This window comes from Condylura cristata, unplaced genomic scaffold (genome assembly GCF_000260355.1).
Source record: "Condylura cristata isolate star-nosed mole 26May11 unplaced genomic scaffold, ConCri1.0 scaffold00022, whole genome shotgun sequence".
Lineage (NCBI taxonomy): Eukaryota > Metazoa > Chordata > Mammalia > Eulipotyphla > Talpidae > Condylura > Condylura cristata.
This window is the reverse complement of record NW_004567123.1, coordinates 29,226,989-29,239,908: the sequence shown is the minus strand read 5'-3', so window position 1 is coordinate 29,239,908 and position 12,920 is coordinate 29,226,989. Positions and strand designations below refer to the sequence as shown.

At 50.6% G+C, this 12,920-nt stretch overlaps 1 protein-coding gene across 1 annotated transcript; it reads left to right on the top strand.

Annotated features, from left to right (window-relative positions):
• The first annotated feature begins 469 nt into the window (after positions 1–469).
• Positions 470–5,769, top strand: TP53RK (TP53 regulating kinase). The gene is made up of 2 exons (XM_004687448.2): positions 470–830; positions 2,473–5,769. The coding sequence occupies exons 1-2, from the start codon at positions 518–520 to the stop codon at positions 2,949–2,951; spliced, it is 792 nt and encodes a 263-aa protein (XP_004687505.1). The 5' UTR covers positions 470–517; the 3' UTR covers positions 2,952–5,769.
• Positions 5,770–12,920: the final 7,151 nt, after the last annotated feature.

Sequence of the window (12,920 nt, the reverse complement as noted above, 5' to 3'; positions counted from 1 at the left end):
GCATTTTGCAGTTATTCCTGACTGCACTCTAGAAGCTCTCATTACCCCAGCACCAAGACAATGGTGGGTACACGGTGCATTATCTGTGTCCACACAGATCTGTCTAGTGTGATCTTTTGTGGGGTGGAGGGAGGGCGGGATAATTCAGGAAGCAAGAAAACAGGAGAACTCCAGGGGGTTCAGCTCCCCACGCTCAAGCGAGACTCCCGAAAAGAGCAGAGATCCCGAAAAATGTTTTTCTGAAGAGGCACCAAAGTTTTCCTGAAAGAGCCAAAGAACTGGAAGGCGGAGGGTCACCAAGACCAGCAGCGCGAGTGGCCGTGAGTTTCCGGAGAGGAGGGACGTGCCGAGCATTACCGAGGGTTTACGACGTTAGCCGAAGAGCTGGGAGGCGGGGCCTCAAGTCTTTTAATGTTTGGGAGGCGGGACCTCGTCCAAAGGGCGGAGGTGTCGGAAAGGACCGAGGGTTTCCGGAGCGAGCCGAAGCTGTACCGACAGCTTCCGGAAAGAGCCGAGCATGTCCGAGCGGCGGCGCGGCGACGCAATCATGGCGGCGACCGGCTCCTCTGTGAATGAGAAGAATGAGGACCCGGCGTTGGAGGCCGAGGCGCTGGCCGCGGCCCGGGAGCGAAACAGCCGCTTCTTGAGCGGCCTGGAGCTGGTGAAGCAGGGCGCCGAGGCGCGTGTGTTCCGTGGCCGCTTCCAGGGCCGCGCGGCTGTGGTGAAGCACCGCTTCCCGAAGGGCTACCGGCACCCGGCGCTGGAGGCGCGGCTCGGCCGGCGACGGACGGTGCAGGAGGCCCGGGCGCTGCTCCGCTGCCGCCGCGCAGGTGAGGGGGCCCCGCTCCGGCTGAGGGGGGCTCCCCAGCGACGCGGGTACAGCCGCCCCGCTCGGGGGCGCGGTGGGGGGCCCGGAGGCGCTGGGACCCGAGCCCCTGCCGCCACGTGCCTCAGTTTCTCGGCGTGTACCGTCTGCCGTGACTTGCCTCTCTTCAGTCGTTAAATCGTAAAAGCCGCTTGGCCTGACACCCGCGCTCGCTGGCCCTGGAGTCTTGGCGCCAGGCTATGCCGCTGTTGCTTCCCGTTGAGCGTGTCGCTTCACCCGAGCCTCCGTTTCGCCCTTTGTCCGCCGCAGTTTTCGACCACTGACTCGTCAGTGTTATCCTAAGCACGTGTCCTAGCAAGTACTTGCCCACAAGTCAGGTTCCCTGGGTTCAGACACCGACTGCTGCTTCCTATGTAGCCTCTCGTGGCACTTTACTCACCTGTGAAGTCTCTCACAGGAGAGTCGTAGCAGTAGTGTCCACGTCCGCAGTGTCCACTTCTGCAGGATGCCGTGACCGGGTAGCTAGCGGGCTCTGTGTCTGCCACCTACTATGTTTGCAAGCGTGATTGGCATGTCGTGCTCAGCAACTGTCAGATACACGAAGTCATTTATTTTATGTTTTATTAAACCACCGTCGTACACATAATCACCGTCGTGCACATAATCATCAACCTCGACCTCATGGGAGAAGCTGAGGCTGAGGTCACCTGGGGACGCCACTTCCATAGGGTGATAGTGAGTGACTTAGCCCGACTCTCAGCCCATATCCTGACTCGGAAACTGACTTTTCACTTTTACATTAACGGACTTTAGTGCGTTTTAGGCATCTGAATACATCAGGACATTGTGAGTTGCTGGGAAATCTGGAGGAAGTTCAGTAGGGAGTAAGCAGACACATCTCGCTGTTGCTCGGACTTAAGTTATTTGTGTTTATATTTTCTGTTTTCACCTCTGGGATATAAGTTTATTAAGCAGGCATCACGGCTGCCTGCCTTCCTGCTGTGTCCCCAGGTGTGTTTCTAGTATCTACAAAAGCATCCTGAGCATGATTGACATTCAGTAAGGATTCACTGATTCATCAAATTATTGGCCTTATTGTACTCATGTTATAGAAGCAGAAACAGAGGCTTAGAGAAGTTCATGTTTATGGTTACACAATTAATAAAGGGTGAAAGCCTTGAAATGTCATCCACAGTTTGAGCAGACAAGACTCCACCACTCGGAGGATGAGAGTAACGACCAGGACCCCAATGAGTGAGGAGATCCAAGATCACCATCCTGTAAACCAGCCCCATGGCCTTGCATCCTGGGGAGTCTCCAGCCTTGTGGAGACAGAGGGCTGCGTGATTCAGGGAACAAGGGCAAAGAGCAAAAGACGTGAAAATATTCTAACAGTGGGGAGAGGCCGGCTGAGGGTCCCATCGGTGGAAACCCGTGAGCCGAGGCTTTGCTGTGGTAGGGTGCGGGCGGGATGCGGTTTAAGGAGCCTGCCTCTGGGAAGCCGCTGCTTCCTCTGCGTGTTCATTTCCGGCTGGCCCTGGAGCACAGCTCACGGTCGCCGCTATTCCTCCACTGTAAATGTAAGCCTCAGAGAAAGCTAGGTAAGTGTTTCTTCTTTTTGTGTAATTCTTATGTCTTGATTGCAGGAATATCTGCCCCCGTTGTCTTTTTTGTGGACTATGTTTCCAACTGCTTGTACATGGAAGAAATTGAAGGCTCAGTGACTGTTCGGGATTATATTCAATCCACAATGGAGACGGAAAAAAGCCCCCAGAGTCTCTTTGGCTTAGCCAGGTCTGTTGGGCAGGTTTTGGCTCGAATGCATGACGAAGACCTCATTCATGGCGACCTCACTACCTCAAACATGCTCCTGAAACCCCCCCTGGAACAGCTGAACATCGTGCTCATAGACTTTGGGCTGAGTTACATTTCAGCACTCCCAGAAGATAAGGGAGTGGACCTCTACGTGCTGGAGAAAGCCTTCCTCAGTACCCATCCCAACACCGAGACTGTGTTTGAGGCTTTTCTGAAGAGCTATTCCACCGCCTCCAAAAAGGCCAGGCCAGTGCTAAAGAAACTAGACGAAGTGCGCCTGAGAGGAAGGAAGAGGTCCATGGTTGGGTAGAAGAATGTGTCTGGCAGCCCCAGACAGCTAAGCTGGGGGTATGCAGGACAGCTGCAAGTCCGTGAGCCCTAAATAAAGGTGCTGTGCTGGTCTTCCGTGCGCTCTGTGGTCATCGGTCATTGTCCTCTGCAGTTGACCGCTCCCGAGAAGCACTGTGGATGTGAGAGACAGATGTGGGAAGCAGAGCTAGCGAGCAGACCCCGGGCCGGCTTTCTCACTGGGGCATGCGTTCCCAGGTACCTGTGCCTGGCAGTAAAAAGCGCTGGACCACATAGTGAGGGCATCATTTTCTTGAGTCCTGGTAAGACCAGGACAAAATCTCAGCAGGTGACAGCAGGCCCGGAGTGTCCCAAACCCAGCTTCTCTGGTTGTGTCTGTGATAGGCCTCGTGAAACCTATATAGTGGATGTAGCCAGCATTTTGAAATGAAATAACTACAACTGTCAGTGCTTTACATGCATATTGTAAATACTGTCTTAGGAAGCTTGCTTCGTGTGTGTGTGTGTGGCTAATGATATGTACGGTTTCCCATATAAAACAGATTTCTTTTTGAGGACCATCGTAAAAAAAAAAAACATTGCTGTTTCACTCCAGTTTTTCCTGTAAAAAATCAGGTTCATCAGCTTCAGGCAGCCGAAACTTTTGTAATTTTATGTGCCATTGTTTTTTATTGTTATTCTCTCTATTTTTAGTTTCTAGTTGAGACAAATGATTGCTACAAAGTTCCTTTGAATTTCTACAGATAAAAAAGTCAATTTACATTATAGGCAGTAAGAGCAAAAATGGGAAAGTAACTTTGGACTAAGTTGGATAAAGTTTGATTTAAGTCACTGGAAAACTTACAGCTTATTAGCTTGTACTTCACCTTACCCGGCCTCAGTTTCTGTTTCTTCCCCAAAGGAAGAGTGTGTATGTGCCCCTGGGGTGGGGAGTAATGAGGGGAGAGGAATAATAAAATACCTTTCTTTTTCTTTACTGTAAGCTCGAAATAGCACCTAAATGAATTATTTCAAGCACCACCATGCGTGTAGGGAGCAAGGGTGAACAACACAGATGTGAGCACCGGGGGGCCGGGGGGGTCTCTTTGGTTCACCACAGCCAGCTGAGGGAAAACTTCCCCTCTGGAGGGTGGTGACTAGCAGAGAAAATGAGAGCTGCTGCTGGTTACTGCACGTCTGACACTGTGCCACACCTTAGGTTGGATCTAAAACAACTTCAAGGCGCTGTTTTCATTTTGTAGGTGGGGAGATGGCTCAGGAAGGAGAATTTGTACAAGATGTCACAGGAAGTCAGGGATGCTTGTCCCATGCTCCAAAGCCCATGCTCTTCCCAGTGATCCTTTAGGAAACGAACTTCTGAATATGACATGATTTCATATTTTTATAACATGGATTGGCATTGCCTAACATTTTCAAAAACTCCAATGGCCACAGGAGCTAGCAATTTTTTCAAGGAATCTTCCCAATAGGCCCCAGAGGGGCTCTAAGGCTAGTAAGGCCAACATCTGTGACTTGCAGCCGTGACTGGTTGACCCGTGTTCAGGTGCCAAGGCAGCAAATGGCCAGTACTCCCTTGGTACCAGCACTGGAGATGGAGTGCGGACACAACCAACCTTACTCTTCTGGGTAACTGAGTACCTCAGGCAGCCACAAGACAGGAGTAGCAGCTCCTGAGAGGATTCTGAGAGGAGGAGGGGTCAGGAGACCAGGAGGTGGGCGAGTGCCTTCCAGGCAAAAGGACCATCTTGTGCAAAGTAGGTAGAGGAGGAGCAGCCTGGAGGGACAGCCAGGTCAGAGCAGCTTGTCTGCTGTGAGGGAGGAGGAGTAAAAATGAGATCAGAGAGGTGGGTGAAGACCAAGTCAGTTTGCATTTTGTTCTTAATGGGACTTGAGATTTAAACATGGAGACTTCTGGTTTATGATTCTAAAGAATTACATTGGGAGAAAAGGGACTAAAGGGTGAGAGTGGAAGCAAGAAACCAGTGAGAAGCCTGTGCCACCGGTGGGCCCAGTGATGATGGTAGCTGATTGGCATCCGCTAGTGTGTGTGAAGTGGTACCCAGTGGCAGTAGCAGTCAGGAAGCAAACATGATCTTTGCAAGTGCTGTGAGGGAGAGAGGCGCTTCACACGTTTGTCTGCGTCTCAGCCCATGGCCAGTGAGGGTTCCACACACTCCTTGGCCACTGGTGGGTGCCTTCCTTCCCTTGTTCCGTGTCACAAAGGCCTTTCCTCTGGGTCCTCGTGGGTTAGCTGGGGCTTGGCAGCTATGAGCCCGTGGCCCTAGCCGCTCTCAGTTTCTACCCAAATCCTCCCTAGCAGGGGTCATAAGCCCCATTTTGCAGGTGAGGAAACTTTCTCAGCAATGTGAAACATTTCCTAAGGCAGTAAGTGATAGCTGGGACTCATACAATTACATAAAAACAACAGAGGGTTCATTGTACAGAGCAGATACTGAAGTTCTTTGCATGCATTAACCCATTGTGCGGAGTAGGCAAGGAGACACAAACTCAGGCTTGCCTGAGGTCACGCTGGTCGTCAGGAGTCAGGAAGTGTGACCGGACCTGGGATGCCTATGGCCTATTTCCTGGACCACTGAAGGGCCCCTGGTGGTGGGTAGGCCCCGGCCCACAGAGTGGAGCCTTTAAAGCCTGGCATCGCCAGGGCCTCCTGCAGGCTGTTCATTTTGAAGAGATGAGGTAGCTATACTCACACCAGTGCTGCTGATGGGACTTGGGAGGGGCCTACACGTGGGCTATAGTTTCTGCTGTAAACTTAGAAAGTAAACCCTGATCTGGTACCAATAAAATTTTATTTATGAAAACAGACTGATTGGGAAGCCATAGTTTGCTGATTTGATGTTTAGAGCTAAAAATACTTGTCTTGCTCAGATATCCCCTTAAGTTTGTGCCCCAGGCAAGCGCCTCACTGCTCCCCAATCTTCACCCCGCTCGCTGACAGCTAGACCCCAACCCTGGGAACCTGTGTCCTTATAAGGGCCTGTCCCTCTGGCTCCTTTGAGAACTGGCATCTTGTCTTGTGTCCTGAATTCTGGACTCTGCAGCTCCCAAGAACAGAATTCCCTTTCCCGAACCTAGCAGGGCGGCTCTCCTGCCACTAGAGGGCGCACGTTACTGTCATTCTCTGGTACTCTGCAGAGGCGAGAATCAGCAGCTTTGCTTCTGTTCCTCCTGCACCCTTGTCTCTGTCAGCTCTCTTCCACCCTCCTTTCCCTGGCTCTTCCTCCCCTCCATGTTCTTCCTCCGTCCAGCCTGATCATTCATTCACTCAACACCTTAGCGGGCCATCCCTCTGGTGAGCACCAAGTTAATCACCCAGGATGCGGCCGGCAAGGCAGACGTGGTGTGTCCAGTCCCCTCCTGTCAGTCTTGTCCCTCTTTCTTTCATTCTGTCACTCATTCACTCAAGAGCATCTTGATTGTGTCTGGCTCTGTGCTGGAGCCTGAAGAAACTTGGGTGGTGGGAAGTCCCAGAGGGCCCGGGCTTCTTTCTCCCGGTTGGGAAGTTTTCCCCGCCCTCGGTCTGCCTCTGTTTTGATGCCTACGTTTGTCTTTACTCGGCAGTCCCACTTTTGGAGCCAGATTCTGCTGCTTCTCTATCCAGAAGCCTGGCGGCTCCCAGCCTACGTTTCCTTATTTACATGGACACCTCCCCTCTGCACCTCTGATCCTGAGGGTCCTCGGTGAAGTGTCCTCACAGTGGTGCCTGTCTGGAGAAGCACTGTCCTGGATCAGAATCCTCAGGAAGCAGGTGCTGAGATGTGGTCTAGTGTGTAGAATATTCCATAGGGCAGACCCTTGGTGTAAACCCCTCCAGAGGGAAGGAAACAGGAGGGGAAGTGGTTCAGCTGGCTCAAACCAGTTCCAACCAGCTCAAAACTCATTTCAACCAGTCATAACTGGCTCCAACCAGTTCAGAGCAATTCTAACTGGTTCAGACAGAAGCAAACCAGTTCCCACTAGCTCAGACTGACTTCGACCAGATCTGTCTGGTTCAAATTAGTTCCAACCAGCTCAAACTAGTCCAAGTCACCCCAATCCCTATCCTTCCTGTTCCTCTGGACTCATCATCACACTTTTCCTTCTGTTCCTTTCATTATAGATTTTCAAATGAAAGGGAGGTATTTATTATTTTCAGACCCCTTCACCCTTAAGTTGCTTGTCCCATTAGGCATTTGAATTTGCTGCCCCTAAAAATAAGGGGGTTTAATCTCCGGGGCCCCGGGTCCAAAGGCAGGCTCCTCTGGGACCAGGTACATGTGGGCTTAAAGACTTCTTCCAGCAGTGTGCAGGCTCAGGATAGGTGTGCTGTTCTTGCTGTGAACACAGGATCAGAAGCGCCCACCACCCCTCACAGCCACCCTCTAGCTAAGGCAGGTGATCTTTTGCTTAAATCCTTCCAGCTGCCTCCTTGGTGTGCCCACTTTAACCCCCACCCCCAATAATCTTGCTTTCCACTCAGCATCTTGGGGAATCCTACTTAATCTCAATTCAGATCATGTCATTTCTGTTTAAAACATTCCCCTGTTTCCACCTCACTCAGGGCCAGTACACCCATCTGCCCTTACCCAACATGCTTATTTTTCCGAGGCCTGTGATATTACCCACCCCTCACCCCGACATGCTCACTTTGGGTCAGCTCCCCTGTTCCCCTAGCAGCTGTGGTGCTCCTACCTCCAGGGCCTTTGCACTTTCTGTTCCCTTTGTCTGCAATACTGTTCCCCGTAGTCACGTGGCTGCCTTCCTCACTTCCTGCTTTTTTGCCAACACCGCTTTGTCAGAAAGGCCTCCCTAGAGCAACCCTGTAAAGTGACGCTGCCAGCCCCAGCCCTCCTACCACCTCCCCAGCGTTATCTTTGGCTGATTCGCCGCACCTGCTGCCCTTCCTCTTCATTGGCTCCTATGCTTCCTGTCTTCTCCAGGCGGAGCCTTGTTTGCACCACTGCTCCAGCCCCAGTATTTGTAAGGTGCGCCATCAACATTTTTTGAATTGCATTCCCTCCTATGAGCCCAGCCTGCTCACTGGAAAGGAAATCAAGGAGCCATATGAATCTCCTTCCCAATGCTGCCCTTCCTCTACCCAGCCCTCCACCCTCTGTGCCCCCTGCTCCACCTACCCACAGTCCTCTCTGCTGGATGCATAGCAGAGTATGGTCCTGGCCTGCAGCTTGGAACAAAAAACAGTCAGAACCCTGGGGGATTGGTGCCGATCAAAGACCTCTTCGTGTTTGTAAACCTTTACTCTCTGCCCGTGAGAGGGGGTTAGGAGATGACCCAGGACCCAGAGTTAGTCCCAGCTGCAGGCCAGGAAAGTCGGGCTTGCCCCCTGCTCCATAGAGAGGAAAGGCCCTGCAGGCAGAGCTGCTGGCTGCCCCTCCAGGGCATCTAAAGGGGTGACTCATCCCAACCCCAGCCGGAGGCCCGCTGGCTGGGACCTGCTTCAAAGCCAATATTGCTCTTGGAGCTGCACAGACCTTGAGCGAACTGTCACACTGAAAGATGCTGACATTGGGGCAGGGCTCAGCCAGGGGCAGTGGGGGTGGGGGCCGAGAGCCCTTCTGTGGAGGGGGAGGAGAAGTTATGCCAGCGCGCCCCACACCTGCTCTCCCTGGCTTTTTTCTTGAGATACACTATAAATTTCACGCATTTACCTTATTAAAAACGCAGCAGGCGGCCCTCCCTGGTGGCGCAGTGGGTTAAAGCACAGCACTGAGAATCTAAAGCCACTTCCGCATGAGTTTAATTCCCGCCTGCCCCGGAGGTGACCCACATGGCGTGGCAGACCTCTCCTGACCCGCCCACTGCTCCCCTCAGCAGTGTACTTCGTCCATCTGCCTGTTCTGCTCCCCACTCTGTCTCTGGTGAAGCCTCTCACCACCCCTGAGCCTCTGCCCTGTACCCCAGTTCTGTATGCACAAATAAATAAATCTTAAAAAAAAAAAAAAACGCAGCAGGCTCTTGAATAACATTTCATTCAATGCCGTTTCATTATAGTATAGAATAAAGCTAAAACGCTCCCTGGGCCCGCCATCTGTGGGACTTTGCACCTTCTCCCGTCTGTGTGGGTTTTCTTCAGGAGCCCGTGTCTTCCCACCCCCCAAAGACATGCACATGCGGTTCATTGGCGGCTGTCCGTTGTCCCAGAGTGAATGGGTGAGGGTAGGTAGGGATGTGCCCTGAGAAGGAAAGTCCCCAGAGTGGGTCCCACCTTGCACCCTGAACTGCAGGATAGGTTCCTGTCCCCCTGCCACCCCCCACCCAAACTAGCTACTTGGGAAATGGATGAATGAATACATACACATGATTGCTAAGGCTAGTGGTGTTTTGGACCTTTATATATGTTATCTTTTTTGAAAGATTTATTTATTTATGCATGCAAGAATTGGGGTACAGGCCAGAGGTGCAGGGATGAGAAGATTCACCAGAGAAAGAGTGGGGAACAGAGCAGGCTGATTGACTAAAAGACTTTACTGCAGCAGGTGCAACAGGCGAGCTCTGCTGTGCCATGTGAGTCAGCTCCCTGGCCAGGGATCAAACTCGTGCTGCAGTGGCTGCGGATAGCTTCACAGTGCTGCACTTTAATCCCTTACACCACCAGGAAGGCCGTGTGTGTGTGTGTGTGTGTGTGTGTGTGTGTGTGTTTGATGATGTTTTTATGGCCAGAAGTATGCTGTCAGAACTTAACTCCTGTTTATATTAATTAACCTACATTAAAATTGGTTTTGTTTTATATTGTTTTGCTTAAAGTCACATCAACAGGGCCTGTTGAGTGAGGATTCACTGTCCTAAGATGAGAACTCTATGAGAGAGTGTGGGTGGGATGTGCCCAGATCCTAATGAGGCTTATCCCTGCCTCAGAACCAGCTGTTTGGAGGGGATGGAGGGATGGCAGGCAAGTGGGGGAAGAGATGGGCAGGCAGAGGGAGCCAAGGCAAAGAGCTGGGCAAGTCACGTTGCAGAGGGAAGGTCACCACAGGGCAGCACATAGCGATTGAGGGGAGGCTGGTAGAATGTGGCAGTTGAACTAGGCAGGACCTCATCATTCATGTAAGTGCCCCAACCAGCACGTGGCACATTGCAAGCCCCTAACAATTGGCTGATGACTATAATTGATATATTTGCACACTTTCCATAGACTGTCATTTGCCTACTAAAAATAGGGGGTATGATTAATAGGATGCCGTTGGAATTTCAGCTCTACCTTTCACTAGCTGTGTGTCGCTGAATAAATGTCTTAATTTCTCTGAGCCTTAGTCTCCTCCCCTGTCCAATTAGAGATTCCCTAATAGGAAACGAAAGTAAATGACCGTCAAACCCCACACTGATTGTAGAGGATCTTTAAGAATCCCCCTACACTCTCCTCCCTTTTCAGTGTAGCGGAGGAAGAAGGAACAAAGGGGCCTGAGGGTCCAGCCCCGGTGCCACTCGGCTCCCCTGCAGTGTCCGAAGTCTGCAGGCTACGTGCCCTGCTGACTGTCCTGTAAGAAGCTCTTCTGCAGGGTGTAAGAAATATCGCCAGGTAAAGGACGAAACGAGGCAAGAGAGTAAAGGAATAAGGGGCCTTTATTGCAACTCCCAGGCTAGGTTCAGGGGCTGAGAAGTTGCACCCTGGTCACAGGCTAGGGATATTTTATAGACAGGGAATGGAAAATTACCGGGACTGACAGTTTTCCTAGAATGCGGAACTGAATTGTTTTTCTCAGCGTCTTGGTGATCTATATCGAAATCACCACCTGGCACCCCTCCTCATCAGGGTTCTAGGTGCAGCAGTGGGGACATTGCTTCTGGAATTTGAGAGGATCTGCAATATCTTCCTTTATGGAAGGGCGTGGGCACTGCAGCAGGACCAAACACAGGAAGAAAAGTAATAGCGGTAGTAATAGTGGTCTATTGCTGGGTAACAAGTTGCTCCAGAAAGTAATGGCACGAAACAACCGTTTGTTATGCTCGTGGACTCTGTGGGTCACAAGTTTGGACAGGAGCGAGCTTGTCTCTGCTCCACTCGTCTGAGACCTCAGCTGAAACAACTCAAGGCCAGTTAGCGAGCTGTTGCAGGCTGTCCACTGGGAGCCTTGCTTACTCTAGTTGTGATTTTTCTGCTTGGTTTAGTTTCAACTTCAAATATGGTAGCTGGGGATCAAGGGTGAGTGCTCAGGAGTGCGAGAAGCAGGTAAACACGGTATCCTCTTTCTGGCTTAACCTTGGAAGCCACCTGGCATCAATTCTGCCACTTTCAAAAGGCGGGGACATAGATAGACCCCCAGCTCTGAGTGGAGATAGTGCCAGTCACACACCATAAAGGGAGCTGGCGGGAGGCACATATGTTGGAAGGTGGATATTGGTGCCATCCTTGGAAATAAAGGGTGCCACACCAGAATAGTAACAGCTATTAAACACTCACTTACAGTTCCTGCTAGGGTCCCTGTGAGTTACAAGATATTCTTGCTCCGATTTCAGATAAGAAAGCTGAAGTTCAGTGATGTTCAACCTCTTGCCGCAGGAAGTGTGACAAGCAAGTGGTCCAGCCAGAATTTGATGTAGCTTTGTCTACTGCAAGATGGCAGACTCAAAAAGGTAATGCAGATAGAGTAGTGTGGACGTAATGAGTTAATACACAGAAGTGCTGAAAACAGTGCCTAGCACTATCCAGTATGTGCGTGCTTGATATAAGGATGATAATGATGACAACAATAACAGCATTATATTAGTTGTGTGGCTCAACAATGCTGTTACATTATTATTGGTGGTGGTGTTATTTGAGTCACCAGAATGACACCTTTGCTTTAATACTAAATATCTCTTAGTTGGTTCCTGAACAAGGGATCCACACCAGAGGCCATGGTGCAATATGCCCCGGCCCCAACCACTTCCATGCAGGCTTTGGGGAGTGGCCCAGAATCTCTATGATGTCAGCTGGCCCCAGACTCATTCCTGGAATGGTTTTTCTGGCTTGGAGGATCCCATTGTCCCATAGCCAGGCTCCACTGTCCAAAGTGCTCCCTTGGGGTCTCAACCTCCATGCAGGGTTGTCTGACTCTACCCAGAATGAGCCCTTTGGTGAAGCTGGTTATTAGGCTGTCTCAAGGTCAGGTCCCCAACCTTGAAAGGACACGGAGAGAGTTTCACCACAACCTGCAGGGACTTTCAGAAATAACTTGCTCTAGGGGTTCATGGGAATGTGGCATCCTGGGGGAGCATGGAGAGGAAGCGAGCGCGGTACCCTTTCTGGGCCCGCCCCTTGCCATCTCTACTCTTCCCAAATTTCAGATCTTTGCATTCATTTTTTGAATTTGCCATGACCATGCACGTATTCTCTGTTATGAGCCACTTAATATTTTTCTTTGCATTTCTTCACATTGTAAATGTAAATAGATTTAACTTTTTTAAAAAAGGTGATTTTTTCCTAAATCACATGTTATAAGAAAAAACAAAAATCTCCTTCGAATGGGCTTTCTTTTGATGTGATGGAAATTTTCTAGAATTGATTGTAGTAATGATTATATAACTTTGCGGTTATAACATAATGCGTGAATTGTACACTAGGTGAATTATAGCTGGATAAACTGTTATTAAAATAATGGAAGCAGAGTAGGCCCTTTTCCTTAATCCTGCCATGACTGCCCTTTAGTGTAAAAATGCAAAATCCTTGTCAGACTTTCAAGATCTTGGGTCATCTCATTGCTGGCTGCCCTGCTCATTGCATCTCTGTACCCCTCATCTCTGCACCCCAGTTCTCTGATTATGCCAAACTGGTCTTGTCTCCAGCCGCACAGCCATTGTGCTTGGCTTTTCCTTCTCTGTGGGAGACTCCCTCCCATAGCCAGAGGGTCTGCTCATTCACTTTGCATAGGTCTCTGCTTTAGTCTGGCTAGTTTGTCACTTAATCATCAGGGAGGCCCTTGACCTCCCTACTGAACAGCACATTCCCACCCTCTCTATTTCCCTTCCTGCT

Coding starts and splice junctions, on each gene's coding strand:
- TP53RK (XM_004687448.2), top strand. CDS start 518: ATGTCCGAGCGGCGGCGCGGCGACGCAATCATGGCGGCGACCGGCTCC. Junction 831..2,472: donor GCTCCGCTGCCGCCGCGCAG/GTGAGGGGGCCC, acceptor TCTTGATTGCAG/GAATATCTGCCCCCGTTGTC.